Genomic DNA, 25,903 nt, shown 5'->3' with positions numbered 1-25,903 from the left:
CCTCTGTCGCAGCTGCTCAATTCTCCCATTGTAGTAAGAAAGCAGCTGTAGCCTTTAGTAAGTGAATGAGCACATTGTGTTCCTGTAAAACTTTGCAGTGGCATGCTAGTGTGCTCGCATAATCCTAGCACTGTGAGAGGCTGAGGCAGGAGGATCACAAATTCAAGCCCAGCCTAGGCAAATTAACTATTTAGGAGGTACTGTCTTAGAAAGAAGAAAAAAATGTAAAAGGGGCCATGGAGGTGGCCTAGTGTGAAGGCACTGGGTTCGATCCCACGTAACACAAACAAACAGACTGGCAATGGACAGGATTTGTCCTTCAGGCCCTTATTTACCGATCTCTGTCTTGGAGGAGTAAACCAAGTCTATACCAGGCAAGTAGTAAATCCAATGGGCTCTGGTCCATGAAGGCCAGAGAATGGGGAGCAGAGAAAAGGAAAGGAAAAAAGAGGTGTTAGTCACCAGCATCACGGGAGAAAGGGTTAGCACCTGGAGGCTCTTGCTATGGAAGGTGGTGCTGGAATGACTAAGTGATCAGCTCTAGCAGAGTCAGGACCTACTTGTCCTCCAGACGGCTGGTGAGACAGTCTGGAGTGTCCCAGACAGGGACGGGTGGCCCACCGTGTGTTATCTTATTGATGTCTTCTGCAGGATGCTTCCAGCTATGCAGCTGCTGGCCCCAGTGTCAAGGATGTTCCCTAGCAGGCAGCTCTCACCTCGCTGAGATGCTGTCACTTTCCTTATCCTAATAATAGGGGCCTCCCAGAAATAGCCCCTGCCCTCTCCTCCTCCAGGTCATCCTCACTCCAAAGCTGTGGCCACAGATCTGTTCACATTCACCAAAGGGAGTGAGCCTGAGGCCCAGGCTGTAGTCTCCACGATGGATTGACCTGGGCTAGAATCCCGCCTCTGCCTTCTCCAAGTGCCCACTGCTAAACTTTACTCCTCTGTGAAGCAGGCCTGAAAGTACCCTCTTAGGAAGGGAACCTCAGTCTTAGTCAGTGTAGGGCCAAAGCTAGTTGACTTTCCTGCCTTCCTTTGCTCCTTGCAGTCTAAAGTTGGGAAGATAAAATCGCCTCTGGGTTTCTGTCACTCATTTACATCTTCAGTTCAAAATGTGACTCAAGATAGAAGAAGTTCAGTCATGTGCCTGGAACTAATGGTCTGCAGATTGACAGCTGGGAGTGACCATGACCGAGCCAAGGGTCAGTTTGATATTGTTAGAAACCATCAGCTTTGCTTCTAGCTTGTCAGCCACATTTAAGGGAAGAAAGAGAGAGTCAGGTCTGGGTGTTTGTTTGTTTGTTTGTTTGTGTTCCCAGCCGGGGTTTGGAGGTGACTTGTACAGGTTCTTCATTGTGGAAATAAATTCAGTGCGTGCCACAGAGTGAAGAGGGCATGTGCATGCAGGGTGTACAGGGAAGAACATTCTGACTGAGTTATGTGTCCTATTTTTCTCTGTGCTTGGATGGAATGGCTATGCCCCCAGAATCCCTGGTTGTGATTAGTATCATGAATACATTTGGCTGACCAGATTTTACCCTGATTAAGTGCAGAGCCTCTGTATTTTGTTCTTTTGAGTTTGAAGTTAATCATGAGGCACGAGTGCCTGGACACTAGACTTCCTTTTGCCACTTTGTAAGGAATATAGTTCTACAAGTTCCACACAAGGACAACAAAAATGGCTTACATGACTTCTACTGACTGCCAGACTGCGTTTTGTGATCCATAGTTTCATCTCCATGCCTCAAGACCAACAGCTTGTTCTTCCTTTTGCTTTATGGTCCTCTTAGAACCCCTTGAAACATAAACTGGCCATTCATTTCTCTTGCCTTAACACCTGGAAAAGCACCTGCAAAGAAAGAAGTGTCCAAAATGAAAACTAAAAACCACAAGTGACAAGATGGCGGATGGAGGAGGCCAAGGAGAAACTTGTCTAGAGACCTGGTCATCTCCCTGGCTACCGTGCATCCAGAATTCATTATTTACAATGACAGAGATCCTCTGGGAGAGCATTTAAGAAGCTTTGATGTGCAGAAGTTAGAATTAGAAGCTCCATCCTGGTTCGTGAGGGGACCAGGTTTCCACATTATGTCTGGCAGCTGTGTGTGTGGGTAAGAAGCACTTTACATCCTCCTCCTCCTCCATCCTTCATGATAGAGAAAGATGCTGCCAGGAGCAACTGAGTCAGTACTCCAGGCGGCGGGCTATCTGGAACTGGGAGTGAACCTGGTGGGGTAGGGGTGCCCATGGGCCAAAGCCTGCCTCACACAGAGGGGAGCTTGCCAGCCCCCTGGAGCCACCTGGAAGTTCTGGGTCCTTCTGATTACATGGCTGGGCCTGAAGAGCACCTCTCTCTTTTTCTGGAGTTAGGCCACAGGGCACCCCTCCTTTTATTATGCTTATGAAACGCTACCCTTCCAGGAAAGTCTGCAAGGCTCTGCTTTGCTTTAAGAAAGCCCCGCACCTTAATGTCCAAATTTCTGCTCTCCCACCTACTGGCGTGATTCAGGGCAAGTTGCTGATATCTCTGATCCGTGGTGAATCCATTTCATAACGTACTTGTGGGAATTAATGAAGCCATTCTTCTCGGTGAGTTTGTTCCATGAAATTATGTAGAATCTGTAATACAGTGTCTGGCACTTGGTGCCACTCAATAAATGGTAGCGTTGTTGTTACGTTTATTTGTACTTGTGGATACATTGGCACGTGGCCAGAGGGAGCACCGCAAGGTGATGAAGCCAGATTGGTCCACAAAGTTCCGAGCTTGCACAACGCCGAAGTTGCTCTGAGCAGCATGGATCCGGGGAAGATTACCTTGGCGTTCTCTCCACCTCCTCACGGTTATCTGATTTTTAAATCTACCCAAGCGTCATGCCACATTACTAGGGTTCATCTGCACAAGAGCTCCATTTCAAAACCTCATCCTACTGCCAGCTTGTCACAGCCAGGCCTGTTGCATAAAGCAAAACAGACACCTGGAGGAAATCACTTCCTGATTTGGGTGAGCAAGAGGCGGTGAGCCATCTCTGGGGGCATTTTGTACCTCCTAGTATTTCATTTTTTTTTTTTTTTCAGAAGAAGAATTGTGTTTCGATGAAGAAGACAACTGGCAGGTTAAAAGGCTCAGAAGCCTGCTAGGGCTGTGTGCGAATCAGTAACATCCATGAATCCCTGAAGTTATTTGATCTCCCTGATACCGAGTGTCTGCACACTTGGCAGAATGAGGATAAATGACCGCCTTTTTTCTTTTGTTCCTGCACATTTGCCTTAATGCAGTCACAGGGAGTGAATAATGGTCCAATTCAGCTCTCAGCGTCTGCCCCGATTCCCCCTGAGAAGCACGGCAAGCTCGTTCTTTGGTTGGCTTCTGACTTTGATTGACAGCAAACGTAACAGCAGAGAGATTACATCTCATCAGCATCCTCAATTTTAAAGAACAAAAGTCATACTTAAATCATTGCCGAACCCTTTGCTGTTCCCATTTTTAAAAAGAACCTCCTGAAGGGGAAAAAAAAACTCCTTTTCCTCAAGGAAAGAGTTAAAGTTCAGTGCATTTTGCTGTTGAATCTCTGAAAGCCGTTAACTGAAGACTTGAAAACGCCGCATCCTGTACTAATAGGCAGCGCATGTTTTGAGAATCCAGTTGTGTCTTATCTAGAAACACAGCTAACGTGTGCAGGCTCATCGGTCATGTCACCTCGCTCTAATCTGTCCAGCCCCTCAGTGCCCTCCGTGGTGAGCTGGGATAACCATCAGCCACCTCATTGGATTTGTAACACAAATGAAAAACAACAGAATAAGAGGATCTGGTGCAAAGTATATATTCTGTAAATATTGGCTGTTACCCTTAGTGTCTAATATTATTACTACTACTAATATATACATATTTGCCATGGAAACTTTTTGTCAGATAAACTCTTACATGCAAAGAGGACTGCTCTGAAGTGGGACAGGGAATCCATAAAATCGAGCTGGCTCACTTTTTCCACGATAGCTGCAGATCCTCCCAGCCTTGCCTGCCTCCGCTGTCCCAGAGCTCGAGGAGTCTTGGCCTCTCTGTGTCGCAGGCCTGCTTGGACATGTGTTGCTTTAGTCTTTTTCTCCCCCTTGTGTCATGAGGTGGAAAACTCACAGGGAGAGGAAAGGCTTTGTCTACAGACTTCTTCCCCCTTCGTCTTCCCCTCACTCATCTCTCCCCAGGGACCCAGGTCATTTCTCTTCCTTGAGGGTGGCCTGGGGTGGTCCTCATCCTGTCCTCAGCCTGAGAGAACTACAGTTCTTCAGCCAAGCAAGGAACACTGAAACTGTCACACTTGGTTTCTGACTTTTTTGGGTCCATGCTGGAAGCTTTGACTTGGTACATTTAGGGGAGCCCACAGTGGCTATATTATTTAACAAACTCCAGGGTCTTGGGTTTAGTAACCGCTGTGACGTTTACTGAATGTGAGACCTCAGAGAAGTCTTCAATGCCCAAGTCTCTGGTCCCCATTTAGGGAAAAAAGTGATTTTAAAGTAGCTCATCTCTCAGCAGCCTTTCCTGGTCCTCAGTGCTAAGCTCTCGCCTTTCCAGCTTCAGTTGTGAGCAGCTGGGTTAGCCTTCCCTGGTCTTGGTGTCACTCCCATATCAGTGTGGCCAAGGTTCTCATGACAGTCGTGTCCCGGTGATGATCACAGGAGCCTAATTGGTGATAGAAATCCTTTTCCCATGTGGCCTTTGCTTAGAGCCTTATAGGAATCCTTTCAGAATGCGAGACAGTAGGTACACATTAAGGGCAATTAATTCCCCAAGTGTGTGTTGTGAGAGAATTTCACTCCATGTTAGGGTGTAAGGACACAGGAGAGGTAGAGGTGCACGTTCTTTTCCCCTGTCTACCCTGCCTGCTTGGCATTTGTTACCTGGAAGATACCCGGTACCTTTCCTGGTTTGGGTTGTACACACATTTAGGTCCCCTTATTAGAACCGCATGTACCAAAATGCATCCCACAATAGGCTTTTTCTTTAAGCAAGTCCACAGAATCAGTACTATGGCTAAGACACATTCAGGAAAAAATATACCTATTTAGGAGTCACACCAAACCCTTATCCTTTCGGATGTTGCCAGCAGTAGTAAACACAGCAAAGGCTCTGAGGAGGCCGTGGTCAGGAAAGCTGTGTGACTATTACTCAGCCCTCTGTTTTCCAAACTGACCTGACTGAGGCCTCCATCTCTGTCACTACCTGTTCGTTTGTACTGCTCAGTGCAAGGGAATTTGCATCAGCACTGTTTGAAGGTGCCCATCCTCCGCCCAAAGAGACAGCAGCAGGAGAGGGGACTGCGGAATTCCTCGCCTTACTCTGCAGTACAGGGACGTGTTGATAACCACGCACAGCTCTTTCACTCTGCCAAAAGGCTGTTGGGTGGATACAGTGGCCTGCTCAAATAATGGGATCTTCCCCCTCGTAAAGAGTTTCTTTTCCCTCTGTGAAACTTCGTATACCCGTAAGAGAGGGAGGGAGAAGGCTTTCTATGGACGGTGTTGTACTTTCTTATAGCCATATATGGTACAAGATAGAGACGTGGCTTGACCAATTAAAGCAGAAGTTTTCTCCTTGGGATTGTAAGCAAGTAAGTTCATGAGAGAAAGGATGTCTTTGTAGGGTGCTGTGGGTCCAAGAAATGGAAGAGAAGAATAGGAATATCCTTTATTTTTAAACACATCTTTCTTCAAATGCCTGGAGTCAAATGACTTGTCTGCTTTATCAGATGAGCAGAAGGATCTTAAACATCTATGTATGTGACACCTTTTGATGTAAAGGGTGTGTGTATGTGAGATTTCAAGAATTTATTATTTATTAAGGTATTATCACAAGGCTGAATATAAGCCCAACTGTATAAAATCTTTTTAGCAAGTTAACCTTTGTTTATCTTTACCAGTTATTTATGTTAGTGAGATTCCAGAAACATGCCTTATGAAATACTTTGGACAAAAGGTGGTAAAAAATACTTTAGAAAATGTGCAGTATTTCCTTTTTTTAATTTTAAAAACAACAAAAGATAAAAATGATACAGAATTTCAAAATAATTATAGAAAATTAACATGTTGCATATTAATATCTTAAAGTGGTTGTTCAGGTTACAAGATTTTTTGTAATAGGTAAATCTTGGAAACAACTCAAATGCCCGTCAACTGCAGAATGGATAAAAAAAAAGATGTATTTTTATACAGTGGAGTATTACTCAGCTATAAAGAAGGATAAACGAGGCGTTTATAGGTAAATGGATGCAACTTGAGACTATACTCATAAGTATAGTCTTATTTTCTTTTACTGCATTTTAACTACCAACAGAGAAACAAAGGACTGCTTTCCCCATAGTTTCACATAAGTTTTATCCAAGACAAGACACTGAAGAAAAAGAATGACCTTATTATATATTTTTTAAAATATATAATATTTATAACGATTGCTATATATTTAAATATATATGTAATATTTATAATGTAATGATTGCTCTGGCTCTTTAGTACCTCTTCCCTCTCCTTTAGAAAGAAAAAGTCACTGAGTAAAAGTAGGAAATTCACAGCTCATGCAGGATAGAGAAGATGCCATCTATTAGGATATTGGCTTCCACATAATGCATTTATTTTTGGTTATACCTCCACAAGACACTTGAGTATTTGCACAAGAAATTGTAAGCAGCCCAGTATTTTTTAAATTCCCAAATGTATGTAAATGAAAATACATTAAAAGCATCCCCAAGATTTCCAATTATTTGAATTCACTTAGCTTCAGAAAGAACAACTGTGATGGTCATGATTAGGCAGGAGGGACAAGTAAGGTGCACCCAACTTTGACTTTGAGCCATGTGGACAGATCCAGTGTGGGTTGGTCTCTTTTTATTTATTGACTTTTTCCAACACTTAGATCTAGGTACCGAATGGGACATCAGACGTTCTTAGGTAAGGCAGCAGGTGCGTCCGCTAACCACAATGCAGGGTAGCAAGCGGTAGGGGCACTTTTTATTTTTTAAGTAATCACCTTCCCAAAGAGATGAAGTGGCACATTTGTGATTTTGATTTGCCTTCCCTAAGGATTAGTGATCTTGAATGCGTTTCCGTATTTTCGCTGGGCATTTGTCTTTCAAGGAGTACGGTTCAAGTCCTTTGCTTTTTTTGTTTCTTGTTCTTGGCCTGACCTCTACAGATTCTAGATCCCCATTTCTTATCAGATATATGACTTGGAAACACTTCATCCTACTCCAGAGATCACCTTCTCATTCTGCTGATAGTGCCTTCAATGCGCAGTTTTTTAATCTTAATGAACTCCAACTTACCTTTTTTTTTCTCTTGTTGCCTATACTTTGGTGTAAAATCTAAGAAATTTTTGCCAGATCCAGTGTCCTGAAGACTTTTTCTATGTTCTCCTTTAAGAACTTTATAGTTTGAGATGTTTTGCTTCCGTCTCTGATTCCCTTAGAGACATTTACGTCTTTAATCTATTTTGAGTTAATCGTTGTGTGTGGTGTACAGTAAGAAATCAATTGCATAGTTTGAATTTTAGGATGGATTTCTCTATTTCTGCAGAAGATGCCATTAGGATTTTAATAAGATTTTCAGTAACAAAGCAACTTTTTAAATAACTTGGTTATTATAGATCATAATCTATATTCTAGAAGCCCATGCATGGTGGTGTAGACACAGAAAGCTCTTTGGAAACCCAGCTCTTACCCACCCCCACGCTTTCTCACTTTTCTAGCCCACATTCTTGCCTCTTTTGCTACTTTCGCTGCCTTCTGAGATCCTCCCCAAGAAAGAGCCAGAGGGAAGACTACATTTGCATGCATGACCTTGAAGCTTGATGCAGCAGTGTGGGGAAGGTGCCATCAGCCAGCTCCAGAGTCCCACAGAACTAATCAGATGTGTCAGCTCCAATGACCCTCTGTGACCCGCTCTGCAGAACCTGACCTGAGCAACCCTGAAAGCACACTTAAAAAAAAAAAAGCTGATTTCAATTATCCTAACAAATTTGAGTGCTGGAGATTGACACCCTGACAGGTGATAGGAAATTGCACACATTTTCCCAAGCCCAATTATCAGCTCTATATTCCCCAAAGGCTTTGGAGAGGACTTAAGCTGGAAATCTTCATAGGGCGGGTTTCAAATCTCAGGAACGGTGTTGGGAGCCAGGATCAACCAGCCCTGGACACTCTCCCTTTGTGCCTGCTGGCATGAGGGCCAGACCACTAGCGTCAGCATCTCCCTAATAGAAAGGCTGGGGGCAGAAGAGACCTGGGGCTGCCTTTCCTCCTCGAGGAGGGAGAGAGGAAGAAACGCTTATTTATCTGCTTTACGCAGTCTTTTCACTTGGAAAGCATTTTTGGTTCCTGTTAGGGAAGGTTAAGGCCAGTTGCCAGAAAAACCAAACTTTTCCCCTCCCTACTGGAGGATTAATGCTCTCTCTAGACCCAAAATAAGTTTTTTAAAAAGGCTTTTCTTGTCTTCAAAGGCATCCTGTCTCCAGTGTTTCAAATGAGACTTTTCCTTCTCGTGGTGGTTTGTCAGTTGGTGATGGGTGAACCTTTAAGCTGGTATTTTAGAGCTGAGAGTTTGGACTGTCTGGTAGGACCCACCGCAGGCTGGAGCCGGGTAGGGCTGAATGTGGCAGAGTTTAGTGAACAAAATATATGTCACAATAGTTTTCACTCCAATTTTTAGGGATACCTGGGTGTTCACTAGATCATGTACTGTACTATGTTTAATGGTTTTTTAAAAAACTGTTAAAGCCATTATGTTAAATGGCTTTATGTTAAATCACTCAGCAAGACCAGATGGTATTGCAGATCTACCCATTCTCAGCAGAATATCCCATGTTAAATGGAGACATATCAATAAACTGGGCCATAAAAAGCAGCTATTTCAGATGGGATTGAATCTAGTCCTGACTGAGCTTTCTGATTTGATTTCTTCTTGATCATACATCCTCTAAAAGCATACATCTAATATCAAATAAGAATGTCTCGATCCAATGTAACAGTGTTTCCCCAACTTGCATTTCTCACAACCCTTCTGCATGATTTTTGGCCAATCTGTGAACTACTTGTGGTTTTTATTTCATCTTTTCTTAGATTAACTCAAATTTCAAATATCCATTTACTCTCCATGAATGTTCTTTTATATATGGACTAGTTATTTTTTCCAGTACTAAGAACTGAACCAGGACCACTAAGTTGCTCAAGCTGGGTTTAAACTTAGAAATTCTCCTGCCTCTGCCTCCCACAGTGCTGAGATTACAGCCCTTGTACCACCATACCATACTACCAAACCCAGCTAAATAGATAATATTTGTTTATTCTTTTATTTTTGTGTGCTAGAAATTGCACCCAGGGTTTTCACATTGAGCTATATCTCTGCCCCCCCCCCCCACCTTTTAAAATTTCGAGACAGGCTAGATTGTCCAGACTGGCTTGAATCTGTCATCCTCCTGCCTTAGCCTCTCAGAGTGCCAGGATTCCAAGCATACGCTGCCACGCCTGACTAAACACATAACTCTGAAACAATAAAAATATCCATCCAGGTGCCCTCTGAAGTGACTCACCTCTTTTTCAAGTGGCACGAAGGCCATCATTTGGAGAACGGGGTGTGTGGAACATTCCTTCATGCTTTTCTCCTTCTCCCTCTTGGATTCCTTTGATCTCACAAAGATTCATACACCTGGGAAAAGAAACAAGAACCCTTAGTTATCAGGCAGAGACGTTTTAAAAATTTTTACACAACTCACCCCATTCTCCCTCCTCCCTACCCTGGCCTCGTTTTTAAGACCTCAGTGCGCCTGAGTTCATGACAAAGACCCCTCCAAGGCTGACTGCCTCGACCCAGCCAGCTCTCTCCATCTATTCATGGACAGTATCCATAACACTGGAGAGTGAATTTGAAGATAAACTCCCTGTGCATTCCCACACAGAGCACAGATAGGCAGTCATGAATGGGGGTTGTGTGCATGAATTCCCATGGAACAAGATTAGCTGTGGCTCAGGCCTGGGAGGATTCTTAGTGACCTGCTGAAAATTTAGTAGGAGCAGAGCCAAAAGGATTTTCAAGATGCAACTTATCTTCTTTCTTACAAAGGCAGTGACGGAGGCCCAGAGGAATCAAGTGACATATTTAGGATGCCACTTAGTAGGTGACAGCATTTGAGGCTTGGCATACCAACTCACACCTTTCCTGAATTTATCTCACCATCTGAGAAGCCTCAGGAAGGAAAGTCTCATGCCAGGAGTCATGCAGGAGTCATGCAGATGCCAGCATTAGAAATAGCTTCTTTCAAAGAAAGGAACAGGCTCAGACCTGAGATCCCTGATTGAGTATCCTAGAAATGACAGAAATGTGTATGTGTCACATTACCCTGGACAAGACCACTCAGGACCTGAAGCCACCCTTGCTACAGAAGGGATTTCTGGCTGCAAGGTATCGATTACCTGAGCCTTTCCAGGCCTGCTCCGGGTATTCCACTCCAGAAATTAAACCCAGGACCATCCCCGGGTTGATTTCTCATGGCCATGATGAATGGCTTAAAAACATCCTGATAATTCCAGAACCAGAGGAGCCCAGGCTAAGTGCCAAGGGGAAATTCTGAAACTGCATTTTGATCTGTTCCTCCACTGTGCGTGTAGGCTGAAAAGTTTCAGGAAAATCTTAGTGACTCCTCACAAATCCTACACCTCTGTTGCCTTAAGTATAGTTTGCAAATGTCAAGATACAACTGAGGATGCAAAGAGGAATGGGAAAGGGGCTATGTCCCAGAGGACATCAGAACAGATGGAGTCACAACCAACACATAGCAGAGGCTCCATATGATGGGAACTCAAGGGCGGCCCAGGCCATGAAGGTTTCCTAACCTTCAAAGGAGCATACCTTTCAGAATATCTAGAAGACTCCTCTTCTGCTCTACCTGGTTCTTGTGGTTTGCTCTCAGGTCTGTTGTACCTCTTGCTGGTGAGTCATTGGAGGGCACAAGCCCTGTGTTATTTACCTCTGTGTCCCGAGAGTGCAGTGGACAGCAAGTGAGCCTCTGTAAACCCTTGGATGGGGACATACGGTCAGAAACCTTGGGAAAAACAGGGTTTGTAAAAAAAAAAAAAAAAAAAAAAAAAAACATAGGATGCAAACCAGGCAGCTGGAGCATCTCAGCAGCTTGGCAGAGACTCTGTACTGGGGCGTGAAGGACAGATGAGGTTTCCTGGGAGCTGTTGTGGCACTGCCTGAGATGCGACTAGTAGTGACCATTGTCCCTACATGAATGCAGCCCCTTCCCTGGCCACCCTTTCCCAGAGGAGACCCGTTTTCAGTGAGTCTAGCCATTTCAGATTCAAACTTGCTGTCTGTGTCCTCTAGGGTTAGTTGTTACCTAGTTAGCCGTCAGGTAACTTCTAGCTGTCACTGTGTTTAAAAAATACCTGAAATGGCAGGAAAGGATGTTTCTCATCAGAGCTTTCTGAGAAAGCCCCACAGAGCTCCTGACAGAGACCTAGCTTCTGGAAAAAGAGACATACCTCTGAATGTGACCTCGCAAGTCCTGCAGCGCTGCAGGGACAGTGCCTTCACTCGTCCCTGAGTCCTCCTTACTTTTCTTTAGCATGTATTTTCTTACATATGATATAAATGAGAAGTGATTAAAATTACCCCTTGCCTAGTCTGCTCGGCTGCACTGTAAATGCCCCCAGAGGCAGAGATTTCCCTTTGGCGAGTGCTACAGTACACTAGACTCTTCGTAGGTGCTTGATGAATGGGTGAAAGGGGTGTGAATGGGCATAGTCAATGAATGAATGCTTTCGCTCTCCCCAGATCTGATCCCAGGTAAAGGAAAAGGCAACTATGCTAAGAAAAGTGGGACTTCGGCTTAGAGGGTCACTGTTATTTCTGCCAGCAAGCCTTCTGCAGTTGCTTGCTGTTGGGAGACTGACCCGATTTGTGCCCACTGTGGGCGTCACCACCATGCATAGCATACATCCACACACGCGCTAGGAGAAAAGGCAGTACCTGGAAAGCAGCTCACCGTTCAAGTGGGTGCACATTTTCTTCATCACAGGCGGTAGCCGGGATGCTGTCAGGAGACCTGGGTTCACAGTTCAGGTGCGTCCCTTCCTAAGGGCATGCATTCTCCCTGCCTGGTCCCAGGCAAGAACCCGTCGTCACTGTGTGCCAGGCACTGAGCCTGGTGACCTCTGCAACCCCCTCCCAGGCTGACAGTGTGGGTGGGTTCCCAGCCTGTCTCCAAGCCAGCCTCTGGTTCTCCCCAGGAAGGGATCCAACAACGCTGTGAGTTTCGTTAGGGAGGATTGCGTAGCACCCTCCCCTCCGAACCCAAATCCCCAGTAAGTCAGGAAGATGTATGTGTTTTAAAACATTGGGAGGTCTGCTTTGGATCAGCCTGAGCCTCGGCTTCCCCAAGCAGAGAGGCAGCTCCTCAGGCGTGGAGCTCGCCCTGCTCCCTTCACTTGGCCTCTGTGGCCGTTGGTTTTTAAATCATAAAAAGCCGCTCTGTATACAGTTTACTCTGTTGCAAGAAGGCAGCGGAACATAGATATTAAAAAGGGGAGAGGAGAGAGGGAGGGGAGACAGAGAGAGAGGAGAGGAAGAAGCAGCCGTTAATCCCGCCAGGCTTCTGGGCACTGGAGTAGTTGTGGATGACAAAAGTTAATTAGAAACATGAGCACTTTAACCGAAAACACTTGTGACAATTGGAAGGGCAGCTTCTCTGCTTGGAGAAATTTTCCTAGGGAATCATTGCAGGAGAAAGTAGCTGCTGCTAGGTAAGTCGTGTCACTGTGACTTTGTAGATGCTGCGGGGGTTCATGGGGGACGTCCCGTCTGCTCTGCTCTTGGGGAATGGGGCGTGGTGGGCACCGGGCTCTGGGGCTGTGCCTGTCTCCTCTTCCTGCCACTCTGTCTTGCAGTCATCCCTCGGGAAACAGAACTGATGGTTGCAGTGCTGCTGCCCAGCAGCCACAGTTTCCAGATCTGTGACACTGGTGGCCACCTTGGTGGCTGTGGCTGGGAGCCCCTCTTCCCAGAATAACACTGGCTTTTATTTGGAAATATTTCCAGGCATTTCAGAGAAAAGAATCTGGCCAGGGAAACACACAGAGTGCCAAGGGGAAGCCTTGACTTTCAGATAACCTATGGGTTTTCTGGGTTTTTTTGCCTTGGGGAAGCCATGTGCATAGATCACTCTCTTAAGCCAAAATAAAGTACTATCGTTTTTTAAGTCCAGCCTGAATAATTTTTGCAAATCTTTGAAAGTGTCAATGAAGAAATAACTTTCATGCTTTGGTAGAATTTAGCAACTTTTATGGGTAATTATTTTTCTCTAAAGATTTTTTGTCTTTTCTCTTCCCTTTTTCTTTCTTGTCTGTTTAATTTTAATGTCTCTGCCACATTGTTTTCTTAAAAGTTGGATAGTACTTGATTCTGTTACATCATCTGGAAATGGAATTGTGGGTTAAATAATTCAAAAGCAATGGCTGTTTCCTACACCTTGCTTACACCATGCTGGTTGGGTGAGTGGCACGGTTGTGGTTTGCTTTCGATTTGAATTCTGGACTGTGCTCTGTGCCTGTCACTGTTAAGACTGGTGTGCATTTGGGTAGCACATGCCATCAAAATGGGATGGTGCTGGGAGCAGGAGATACAAACCGTGCCTGCTGCAGAGTGGGAGGAAGCAGAATTATGTTTGAGATCCCTAAAGTAGGCAATGGGCCTGTAGGGCATTTGGGTTGGGAGCGATTGGCTGTATAGCTAGACCTGCCTTTCCTCCTCTCCAAATCAGGGCAGCGAATGTAATTCGGGTCCCCTTCCTTTCTCTATCTCTGCAGAATCACTGACAAGCTCAGCCTCCTCCCACCCCGGCATGAGCGAAAATGTACCTCCCTCCTTGGACATCACCAGCACCCCTGCACCCACTAACTGCGCTGCGTCCTCCGCCATCCCCCAGCCCGCCACAGCCGCCTCCAAGCCCTGGCGCAGCAAGTCACTCAGTGTCAAACACAGCGCCACCTCTGCTATGCTCTCCGTCAAGCCTCCAGGGCCCGAGGCCCCCAGACCCACGGCCGAAGCCATGAAGCCAGCTCCCAACAATCAGAAGTCCATGCTGGAAAAGCTAAAACTATTCAACAGCAAAGGAGGCTCCAAGGCAGGAGAGGGCCCTGGGTCCCGAGATGCGAGCTGTGAGCGACTTGAGATCCTGCCCAGCTTCGAGGAGAACGAGGAGCTGGAAACCGCGGGCCGCACACTGGCCACCACAGGCCCTGCGTCCAGCAGCCCCAAGATTGCACTCAAGGGCATCGCCCAACGGACTTTCAGCCGGGCTCTAACCAACAAGAAGAGTTCCCCTAAAGGCAATGAGAAAGAGAAGGAAAAACAGCAGCGTGAGAAAGAGAAGGAGAAAGGCAAGGACCTCACCAAGAGAGCTTCGGTGACTGAGAGACCGGACCTCAAGGAGGAGCCCAAGGAAGAACCCAGTGGCACAGCTGTGACTGAGATGCCAAAAAAGTCCTCCAAGATCGCCAGCTTCATCCCCAAAGGAGGGAAGCTGAGCAGCACCAAAAAGGAGCCCACTGCCTCTCCTCACAGTGGGATACCGAAACCGGGGATGAAGGGTATGCCTGGGAAGTCCCCAAGTGCCCCTGCACCTCCCAAGGACGGGGAGCGGAGCCGGAATGGGAAGCCGAGCTCGGGGTTCCCATCCCAGAAGCCCCAGCTCGATGGCCGCCACTCCAGTTCCTCCTCCAGCCTGGCATCCTCCGAGGGAAAAGCCTCGGCTGGGACCACTCTGAATCATAGCATTAGCAGCCAGACCGTGAGTGGGTCTGTCGGGAGCACCCAGACCATAGGAAGCAATACTGTCAGTGTTCAGCTACCTCAGCCTCAGCAGCAATACAGCCATCCCAACACTGCCACGGTTGCACCCTTCCTGTACAGGTAGGAGAGCCCTGCCACCTTGCTGGGCCCTGGGAGGGTAGAATGCAGCCGGCCCTCTGGGAGCACAGCAGCACACAGCTAAGGTGCCAGGTGACTCACTCCTAGTCCAGACATCTGCAGTGAGTGTGAGCAGACAGCTTTGCAGCATGGTCAGGTTCACCACGGGTGAGACGTGTGCTGACCCAGGCTGAGCAGGAGTTCCCCAGCTGTGGGACCGGGGTATCACGGAAGCAGCAGAAGCATGAAGGCCTGCAGAACCCGCATTGTATTGGGAAGATGAGCCTGCTATTGTTTTTCTGTTCCCCATGCAGCTACTCTCCCCATCTCTCTGACGCTGCATCCTTAGGACCCCAGGACCCCCATGGAGCCAGATGTTGCTTGCTTCATTAGTTCTGGCTCCTCGGCCCACATTACGTCCCTTGGCTGGGTGAGCACGCCTGGGTCCAGGTCTCCATAATGCACGCAGCAGAGCTCTCTGGGCAGGTGCAGGCTCTGGGCACTGGTCCCGAGCAAGCCCACGGCTTTTGCTCTCAGTGCTCAGTCAATGTGCAGATATGCAGTGCATTTGGCCACAGTACACAGGTGGATCACAGCTAATAACCTGTACACAACAGAAGCGGGCTAATTATTGGATGTGACACTCCCTGCATGTATTCTGCAACTCCTCCCCTAAATGTACATGTGACTAAACACGTACATTTCTGTGTGCACATGGTGTGGATATGCACGGCCAGTTGGCCAGTTATCCATAAGTATAGACACAAGTACACATTCCCATATCAAATGCAAATGCACATACGTATACATGCATCACACACTAGCCCAGGGATTTACACTCACACTGACTCGTTCAGCTTTCTGTGTCTGTATGTTTCCCAAAGAACCAAGTGGTCCCTCTTTCCCTGTCTGAGTTGTGTTCTATGAGCTCTATCCCACTTCCTATTCAGAGTAAAACCAGCCAGCGACTACCCAGTGAAGGAATTTCAGACTTCACCTGGTTCCTCCTTCATTTTCTCTTAGCATCCTCTTCAGTGAAGGTCACACAGCTCTTTTTAATTGAGAGATGGTCATCATGTTATTAAATCAAGTCATCAGCTCAGCTAACAGTGCCAGACCAGTACCGAGGCTTACACAATGGCTCCACTTGTTTATATGCACAACTTTTAATACCAATGTTCTCTGAAGCGTGGAAACAACTGAATTGCTCCCCCACGAAATTTTTACAATTCCAGTAGCATTAATAGTCTCCTGGTACTCTGTATTCAAATTGCCATGCACAGAGCCATGATTTGCATTTTTAAAATTAAAATACGTGACAGCCTTTGATCACCAACAATCCTCTCCTTCCCTTTCTGTTTTGACTGCAATCACTTAAAAGATGGTAAAACATTTCACCTTATGATTCTTATGATTACTCTTATGATTACTCTTAGTCTTATGATTACTCATTCAGGCTTTTCTATCAGAGGAAACACTTGTGATACAACCATGTGCCTGGGGAGCAGGAGGAGAAAGGGAAGCTTCCAGGATGGACACCTGCAAGCTCCCTCTTACTGTCCATGCTCACCCTGAATGACATCCTCTCTAGATGAGCCAGAGGAGAGAGGCTGGGGAGAAGAGTGCTTGGACAGGAGCAGGATGCCTGAGCTAAAGGCTCTCCATGTCTTACCTAACATAATTCTCCCCACCACCCCCGAATCCGTGAGCTAGCTTACTTTTAAAATCTCTATTTTACAGGTACGCAAACTGAAGCTTAAACTAATTAAATCACTTGCTTCAAGCCACAGAGCTGTAATAGAGGAGCTCGTGTTTAACCGGAATCTGTCTGACTAGAGGCACCGGGCTGTGAGTCACAGTGTTGTCCTGACTCTAAATCACCTTGTCTCTCTGAGTTCATTGTCTTCGAGTGAGATTACAGTGGATTAGGGGATTTTAAAAGAGGCTTACACTTCCTCTCTAAAATTTGCTCTCCCGTGTTCATGGCTCCCTGTATAACTTCCAGGGCTTCCCCTCCAAACCCCTCTGTGTTAAAATGTTCTGAGAAAGAGAGGGTCATTTCTAAAAGCCGCTCCAGATTAATTATATGTATCAACTCAGATGTGTCTGTCATTCGACAATGAGCTTTTTGACTTTTGTCCCTGGAGGGCAGTTGCTGTTATTTCCATCATGCACATGAGAGCTGGAGAGCTCCAAGAGGTGATGTGACTTACTTTGCATGACTCCTGAGTCACGGACCTTGGACCTGACGCTGCATGTTCACACCACAAGTCTAATGTCCTTTCTAGTACCTGGCATCTTCCTAGACTGACGTATTTTCCACTTATCAATCAGTACCCCTTCCTCAAACACCTACTCTGTACTCACTTGAGCTGACTTGGCCTCCAAAGAGCTCTCAACCTAGCTGAGGAGGAAAGAGGTGGGGTCAGATCACACTGTGATCAGTAGGTGCCCGGAGAAAAAAGCATGAGGAGGTGAAGGCTGGCAGTCGGGGAGGTTCCAGGCTGAGACACTGGATCCAGGTCCAAAGATGTAATACAAGTGCAGGGCTGGCTGGGCAATGAAAGAAGGGACTGCCACGTTTGTCACCAGCAGGTGGCACCCGACAAGAGGCAAGTGCCTGGTTTCTTCAGGCTTCCTTCTTTTGACTTCTTTTAGGCAGAACTTCAGATAATTGTCCAATTTTTAAATGGTAAATATCCCAAATTATAACTGGCGAGCCAGCTTTAAAACTTTAAAATACTGTGCACACCAGTAAGAATACATCCATGGGCTCCTTCCATTCCTGGATGCCATCTGCAACCTCTGGGCTAGAAGCAGGGTACCTGTTTGAAGGCATTTATGCTGGTTGGAGTCTGTCTGTGGGGTCCAGTGGGAAAGTGGAATTATGAGAATATTTATCCTTCATATTGATGACAGAAAAATTGGGAAGGCATGACCTCTGGAGAGCAAAGGAGGGAAAATTGGTGGGTGGCTTAAAGTTTATCTTTAAGTAGGGTATAATCCCATGGCCCACCTATGTACTTGTCAAACAGTTTCTTGGGGGTTAGGGGTGTTTGAGCACAGGTTTAGCCTGAGGCCCTGGGTTCATTCCCTAGCACTGAAAAAATAAAATTCACTTTCTTCTTCCCAGGTAGTGAAACCTCATTGAATCAGTCTAGGGTGCTAATGAAGATGTAATGCTACATGCAAGCTATGCGTCTGAGCATAATTACATCTTGTGTGTTATGTCCAAATAGTTGGGGCAAGAAAACATCACAAGAAGCCATTGCCTGAATTTGCTTGACAAATAAGGGCATAAGGAAGGCTTGGGAAAGTACAGATTTCAGTCAAGTGTTGAAATACTGATCGGTGAGATCTTTCACGTCAGAAGATCTGGGTTATGAATCAGAGAGCAGAGGGCAAACACAGCTGCTTGGCACCCACTCCCGACTGGGTTTGTAGTCACCTTCCCGGGAGTGCCTCTTGGTCGGAGGACTGCGGGGGCTGAGGCTGTCTTCATGCTTCACTTGCCGGCAATGCTGGTTGCCTAAGAGTTGTGTTTTGCACAGGCTAAATTATCCAAAGCACCCAGTACCCTGCAATACAGGTCTGCTGAGAGGTGGCTTCCTGAAGGAGTTCAGCAGAGCGTTCCCTAGGCAGGGATTGCAGAGCCTCCTTCCCCTGGGTGAAGCCTGTTTCGTCTTTTCCAGTTCAGAGGCTCTCTGTTCTTAGAACCTTCTCTGCCTGTGGCTAATATGTTATTAAGCACTGTGTGCGCAGAGCTTCTCACTGAAGGAGAATGGTGAGCACTGTGGCCACACCACAGTGGCCCACATGTGCTAGGTGCCTCTTGTGATACGTGTATGCTTTGGTTTGTGTGCCAAGGTCCCAGACAGACACCGAGGGGAATGTCACTGCCGAGTCCACCCCCACGGGTGTGAGCGTGGAGCCTGGCCACTACAACAAGAGTGGGCAGCCTGCCCTGGAGGAGCGCACAGGTGAGTGTGGAGCTTTGGGGATTCCGGACATGGGCGACCAGACACCTCCCCGCCCCAAGCAGCCAATGTTGGGATGGTGTGGCCTGGCTGCTGCACGATACCTGAGCTGAACACTTGGGTCTTTCTGTCCTGGGTGTCTCCCCTTTGTCTCCACCTACTCTCTCTCTCCTGGCTCTTCCCTGGGATCGTAAATGCATCTTTAACCTGTTGGCAAATTGGATGTTTAAGACAGATTCAGATTCACTCATTTCTGGACCTGGGGCTACTCTGACACTTTGAATTTTCACATTTACTCTTCAGCTCACCAAGATTTAGAACTCTAAAATACTGGATTCCCCCACCCCATTCCTTCTAGAAGCACAGATTTAAAGTGTGTTTATGGCATTTTCTATTCATTCAAAAGATGATTGTGGCATGCTTTTTCAATGCAAACAAAAAAAAAAGCCACAAAAAGCCCCTATATTTTATTTAACTATAACCACAATAATGGTGATTATAGGGATATTATCCTATATAAAAACATGAAATCCCTACCTGGCAGGATGCCACATCCCTACAGCCCTAGCATTCTCAGAAGATGAGACAGGAGGATCACAGATTCAAGCCTAAGTTGGGAAGCTTTGTGATTTAGTAAGACTCTGTCTCAAAAATTTAAAAAAAGCCACGGATATAACTCAGAGGGAAGGCCCTGGGTTCAATCCCCAGTCCTGCAAAAAGCAAAACATCAAATCTAGCTGTCATATTGCTAATTCTACAGATTGTCTGATGTTATACTGAAACATTCTCAAAGGAGAAACCTCAGACCTGAAGTAGAATCTGTGTGTGTGCGTGTGTGTACGTTATACATTAAACCCAGATCACGCATGCTTGGCCCATGCTCTACAACTGAGCTGTACCTCAAGCCTGTGCGTTAGAATTCATCTAGAGTGTTCCACGCAGCCCTGCTCTGCCTCCTTCGTGCCCCTGGCTCTGCACCCTGTGCTCTGGCAGCTTCCAATCAGCAAGGGCAGTGGTAAACCATGTCATTAGCAGGGGCCCTGTCATACCTCTCCTATCTTACCACTTCGGGGGCTTGGGTAGGAATTGAATCTACGTTTAAGATTCATTTATTAGACTAAATGCCCATGACCACACCACTTTAATAGCCACACTGCAGCTAGAATTGATTGCCACCCAGTGACTGGCTCTGGGTATTCATCCTGGAGGGTCTGAGGGCATTGATTTGTTTCCCTTCGAGTTCCCCTGGCCTGGCACAGTAATGGTGCCGAGATAACTCAAGCCATTTGTAAGAGATCTATCAGAATGGTTCAGGGCCCCACATTTGGGGATGATTTTACATGTCCTTCTAGTCTCAGCTGGGGCTGCCTCGCATACGGACTTTTGACCAGCACAGGAAGATGCAGGGCACAGAAATCAGATTACTGCTCGGGTCTCCGCACATATTCCGGGTCGTGTTCTCCCCAGGCACTTTAAGAGCTCCAGGCAGGAGTCTGTCGTGTGTCCTAGAGCAGCATAGGTGCCTCTGGGACACTGAGTCTCAGCAGAACCCATATTTGAGGAGCAAAACCAGCATCCAGGGAACATTCCAGATAATGCTCAGATTCACAGCGATGACTGCAGCCTGTGGTCTTCCCCTGATTTCTCTATTTCTTCCTATGTCACCTGTACTTTGTTGTTTGCTTTGGCCTTGTTTTGTTTTTTTATTATTATTATTATTTTTTAAAGCCAGTCAAATTTAGCAGTGGGGGGGGGGTGGTATACCAACGTTAGTGACACTAATGTTAATAAGTTCTGATAACCCACTGCCATCGGACCAGCCGGCCTTGTTTCGTTTTGTTGAGCTGTAGGCCATGAGCAGGGCGTGCCTGGGCGTGTGCTGTTTGGTATTCTGTCTAGTGAGAATCCTTTCAGTCAGAGCGACTCATCTTTTTGCTCAAGCAGGAAAGAGGGTATGTATGACTAGACTGTGGTTTTTTTATAAGGACCCTGGATAGCACAAGATAAAATGCCCACAGTCCTTCCTTTGAAGTGGGAGTGGATGGTGGTATACTTAGAGATGGGCATTTGGGAGGCTATTAGATCAGCGGTTCAGTTCTTCCCCCCCTTGGTGGGCTTTTGCATCATGTATGGTCGTGTATTAGGGGCTCAAAGGGCATCTTTTTTCTTTTTTTATCTTTTTAGACAGGGTCTTACTATGCAGGGCTCGAGCTCACTTTGTAGCCTTGGCTGGTCTCGAACTTGCAATGATCCCCCTGCCTCAGCCTTCCGAAGGCTAGGATTACAGGCATGCACCTCCACACTTAGCTTGCGAAGTGTCTCTTGATTATAGTGTTAGAAGAAACCATTGGCACCTACTCGTCATCTGGTCCACAAATCCTTTGTAAACCTTTCGATGTATCATCTTTCAGCCTTTACTTGTACATCTCTTGTGACAAAGTTACTCCTCTCTAGGGCAGCTTCTCCATTTTTTTGATTGTAGTTGTTGGCTCTAACAAATAATAGAGTTCTTTATTCTTACATTTCCAGTCACTGACTCTTATTTAGCCTGCTGCAATCCACAGACACAAGTTCTGCCCTTTTCCAGGGAGTAATATGTCCTTCAAGCGTTCCTGTTCCACATAAATATCCTGGGTCCCTTCTGTTTCTCCTTTGGAATACAGTGATGCCCTCTACGTTGGCCAAAGTGATTGAAAATGCAGTGCTTTCTTGACCACAGCCAGGCGCTGGAGGGAGGGCTTTCCTTGGCAAATTCATGTTTGCTGCAGGTAGACAGGGCCTAAGTTACTCAGTTTGTTAAGACCTCTAAAGGAGTTGAAAGGGCCCTCCTGTTTCCCCGGAGCTTGGCCATGATTTTGCTTTTCTTGTCTTAGTTACTGTTTCTCATTGCTGAGAGAAAACTATCCAACAGCTCACATTAAAGGAGGAAAGGTTGTTTGGCTTACAGTTTGTAAAGGTTCGGTCCATAGTTAGCTGGCTCCAAGGCAGGGTGGCATGGCAGAGGGGTATCATAGAGGAAAAATCCATAGCAAAGCAGAAAGCAGCAAACAACCAAAAAGCAAATAACATCACTTTCTGTCCCTTGTATTTTATGGAGGCTGCCTACTCTTAGGGCAGGTGACACTCACACCCTCGATCCCAGCATTCACATCCTTGATCCTAGTGTCCCACATCCTAGATTCAGCCACCACCACAAAGCCCCACCTGTGACTGCAGGAGGTTTAGGGGGACATCTAGGTACAAGCCGTAATACTCAGGCTTGGGGTTGGTGGGAATCTTACATTCCAGCCCTTGTGTGAAGGGGCATAGTTGGCTGTGGAGGACGTGGACTCCTGAGTATACCAGGTGGACCCCTGCCTGTGTTTCTACATCACCAAGGAACCTAGGCTAATGTGGGGCTGTGACGGAAGGAAACATTTCCCGGTGGGACCCCAAGAGAGAAACGGAACACACATACTAAGCTTTCGCTTCTGTGTCTCATGGGAACCCTTCTGGGGATGCATTTTATTCCCACTCTACAGATGAAATTAGGACAGGAATCCTCCTCCAAGTCTAGTGGCTACTGGGTGACAGTGCCACAGTTCACATCTTCATGGGAATGCAAAGCCTATAGCTTTCTTTCAAGCTCCACACTGTCCAGACCTGTGCTAGGCAATCCGTAAATTCTTTCATTGTTGCTGTGTTGTTTTGCAACGTTGGTTGTGGAACCCCAGGACCCCACACATGCCGAGCACAGCCTCTAATCACCAAACTACATCCTCAGCCCAGATCTTTAGTTTCCCCAGGCAGCTCCATCATTAGTCATGACATGGATAAGTAAATATACTTTTGCCTGTGATTAATGGAGGTAATCTGAACACCAATGCTTACCCTTAGCTTTCTAATAAATGTCCACTGCGGGGTCTGGCATTGTCTAAGGGTTAGTACCTTTTCAGCAGATAAAATATAGCCAAATCAGTGGGAAATTGCTGGCCTGAAAGGTAGGTGTCAGTTACATTCCTCCAAAGCCATGAGGGAGAAGATGAAATAAGACTTTGATCACTGCTTTTGTTAGAAAATCCATAGGTGTGTATATGTAGTATGCACACTTTTTGTGGGAGTACAGTTTGGGCAGTGTTCAGATAAAATGCCTCCCAAATCACCCTTGGTTCAAAGCAGGGTAGAAAATGAAAAGCAGTTGTTCTTTCAAGATTAGAGAGTTTGCCACAGTAAGTGTCCTCCATCATAATTGAGTGGCTGTCGTTTGGTCTACCCCGCCAGACTCCAGGCACTGGTGGGCTGAACACAACCCAGTGAAGTCATTCCCTATCCCAAAGAGAAGTTTAATACCATGACAGCTCTCAGATGCTCAAGGCCCTCTAGCTGGCAGCTGTTGGAAGTTCCACCTGGTGTCTACTGTACAGCCACTGCGCTCATGTACTATGTTTTGGAAGGAAATTTCTTTACAAATTATCGCTCAGCACTTGAAAAGTCATGAGCTTTTCAAAACCATTAATTGTGGTTCCTCGGTCTGCTCAGCCCTCCCTAAAATTACTCAGAGGAGGGGAAGCTTTGATGCCTTTAATCATTATTATAGTGATTTCCCTTCTCCCCTTCCCTTGAGAGGCCAAGAGAAGCAGAGTCACCAAAAACCCCAAAGCGAGACGGTGCAGGGAGACACGTGGCTCTTGCTGGTGGGTGGCCTGGTCCCCGTGGTACATTAGCACCAGTCCAAACGCTGCTCGGCCGAGTGCCTGATGGGAGATTTTACCCAGAGAGTGGAAGGCTGTGGTCCTGATAGAGAAAGCCCCACCCTTTCCCTGATTGCTTTTGCTCCCCAGTGCTGCGGGCGTGTACTGAGAACCTGCAGTGGGTATCATGGAGAGGGCCTCGCAGGCTCAGCCCCTGGGGTCCCTGCTGCTGTTCTTTGAGCTGGGTGCTGTTACCATGGTTATTTTAGGAATGTGGAGTCAGAAGGAGGCCAACACCCTGCCCACAACTTAACCACAGTCAGTCCCCACTGACTCCAATTCTAAGTGACGTAATGGGTCCTACAAGGAGGAGCACACTGATCTCCCTCTTTAGAATTATGGGTGATTCACGAGCTCAGGTCTTTTAGTCACCACAAGCTCTTTTTGTAAATGAGGGTACGTCAGCAATAGGTGTGAAAACAGCATGCCACATGCACATTAACATGGGCAGAGCAAAACCCCCTGAGTGGGCAGACATAGCCTGTACTCATCTTCGGAGGAGAGAGTAGGAAAATCTGCATCTTAGCCTCGGCGCTTTGCTAGACCTCAGCCCTCCGCCGGAGTGACCCTGAGTGAGAACTCTTTGAATTTAATCCCTCCCTTTCTCTTAGGTATCCATTCAGCCTTTCACTGATTCTCACAGATTCTCAAATCCTCCCAGAGCATCTACCTCAAACCAGAAATTTGACCAAGTGGAGGTCATGGTTGTGATTCCCTGTTGCTTTGGTGACCCTCACGGTCCATCACTGGGCTAAAGTCACCTTCTCCCCTCTTGTTTCCAGGGGAAGATCCTGAGGCTCGACGGCTGCGGACTGTGAAGAACATCGCTGATCTGCGGCAGAACTTGGAAGAGACCATGTCCAGTTTACGGGGAACTCAGGTTACACACAGGTATCAGCCTCTCCAATTGCTCGGCTGACCTAGCTGGGAGGTTGCTTTTCACAGCTTCTCCTGTGTTTGTGCACACCAACTGTAAATGAGTCAGTGAATAACCAGAATAAATCAATTGAACTCCACGAATGTGCTAGAAGTCACAAGCCTGCCAGAAAACACGTAGGATAGAAGCATAGCAAGCAGATATCAGCGTGGACAGATTCCTCCCCCCGAGCAAAGGGTGACTACACTCCTTCCATGGCCGGTATTGTGGAACTGCTCCATTTAAATTTCACTTCGCTTGCATTTTCCAAAACTGTATCACGCTATTGAAAAGGGAGGTGAACTGCACTTGACCCTTGTGATAAACCGAATAACTTGAATTCCTACCCTGTCCTCTGATACCCAACACCCTGTAACACTGTTCGTCACGCACATGAGTAAAACGCGTCGGGAAATGTTTATGAAAAACCTACGATTACATTTAAACTCTGGCTTGGTTGCATGGGGTCTAGGGTTACCTCAGAAATGTTTATCAGGTTGTTTTCCTTGTTGGGCAAGAAGTTGAAGAGGATAGGACTGACTGACTGACTGACAGACAGACTGACAGAACGTGTGTTGGCCTTTGTGATTCCAGCAGGATGGGGTTTAACTGTTTGTGTTTGGCTTTAGAAATCAAAGAGAAGTAAATGGTTCCCGTGCTGAACTCCCAGGCAGCCTCCGTTGCTTCTCCAATTTCTGTTTCTTTGATAAATCAGTGCAGGGAGGAGACCAGGCTCCCCAGGGTCAACAATTTGGCAGATTCAGCTAAACCACTGCGGTTCTGTCCTCAGCTGGACCTGCGGGCTCAACATGCAGAAAGTGAGGCCACCTCCAGGGTGGAAACAGGGGAGTAAAAGCAGCTCAAGGCATCAGTGGTCCTTGCAAAGAAAAGTGAACTCAGGGGCCTTGGGATGGGGCTCTGCTAAGTCTTCAGGTATTGGAAAGAAATGGAACCCAGGATGTGGGGCCCTGCGATTCCTTGATTAGGTCCAAAACTGACTTCATGTTGGTACATCATATCCTGATGGGTTTCTTGCCTTACACTGAGGGTAATCACGATGGAGAAAAGGCTGTGGCATTCTTCCCGCGAGGCAAGATGTACTCTGCCCGGTCAGGGCACCTTGTGCTGCTCTGAGTAGGCAGAGAGGAGCAGCCCCACTATGGCACACAGAGCCTGCAGGGCCTCAAAGATGACGGGGTTCGAGAGTCTTTCAGGTGCCCAATCTGAGCTCCATCTCTTGGCAGATTATGGCCCATGGAGCTCCATTTCTTAGGGAACTCCAGCCCAGCGTCCGACAATCTTTCTTGGTCTTTTCAGACAAAATG

At 46.7% G+C, this 25,903-nt stretch overlaps 1 protein-coding gene across 10 annotated transcripts in view; it reads left to right on the top strand.

Moving 5' to 3' along the window:
- Nav2 (neuron navigator 2) overlaps positions 1–25,903 on the top strand; it is a 669,303-nt gene that overhangs the window by 491,112 nt on the left and 152,288 nt on the right. For all 10 annotated transcript variants that reach the window (XR_010049935.1, XM_063256804.1, XM_063256802.1 and 7 more), the window contains 3 exons: positions 13,854–14,958; positions 18,823–18,935; positions 24,445–24,553. Coding sequence is in view for 9 of the 10 variants with exons in the window: in XM_063256804.1 (XP_063112874.1) it covers positions 13,854–14,958; positions 18,823–18,935; positions 24,445–24,553 (1,327 nt within the window). In the remaining variant the exon portion in view is untranslated. The remainder of the gene's footprint in view (positions 1–13,853; positions 14,959–18,822; positions 18,936–24,444; positions 24,554–25,903) is intronic.

The sequence above is a fragment of the Cavia porcellus genome, unplaced genomic scaffold (assembly GCF_034190915.1).
Source record: "Cavia porcellus strain 051 isolate PalLab524CR breed Dunkin Hartley unplaced genomic scaffold, mCavPor4.1 scaffold_9, whole genome shotgun sequence".
NCBI classification, from domain to species: Eukaryota; Metazoa; Chordata; class Mammalia; order Rodentia; family Caviidae; genus Cavia; species Cavia porcellus.
This window is presented reverse-complemented; position numbering and strand designations above follow the sequence as displayed.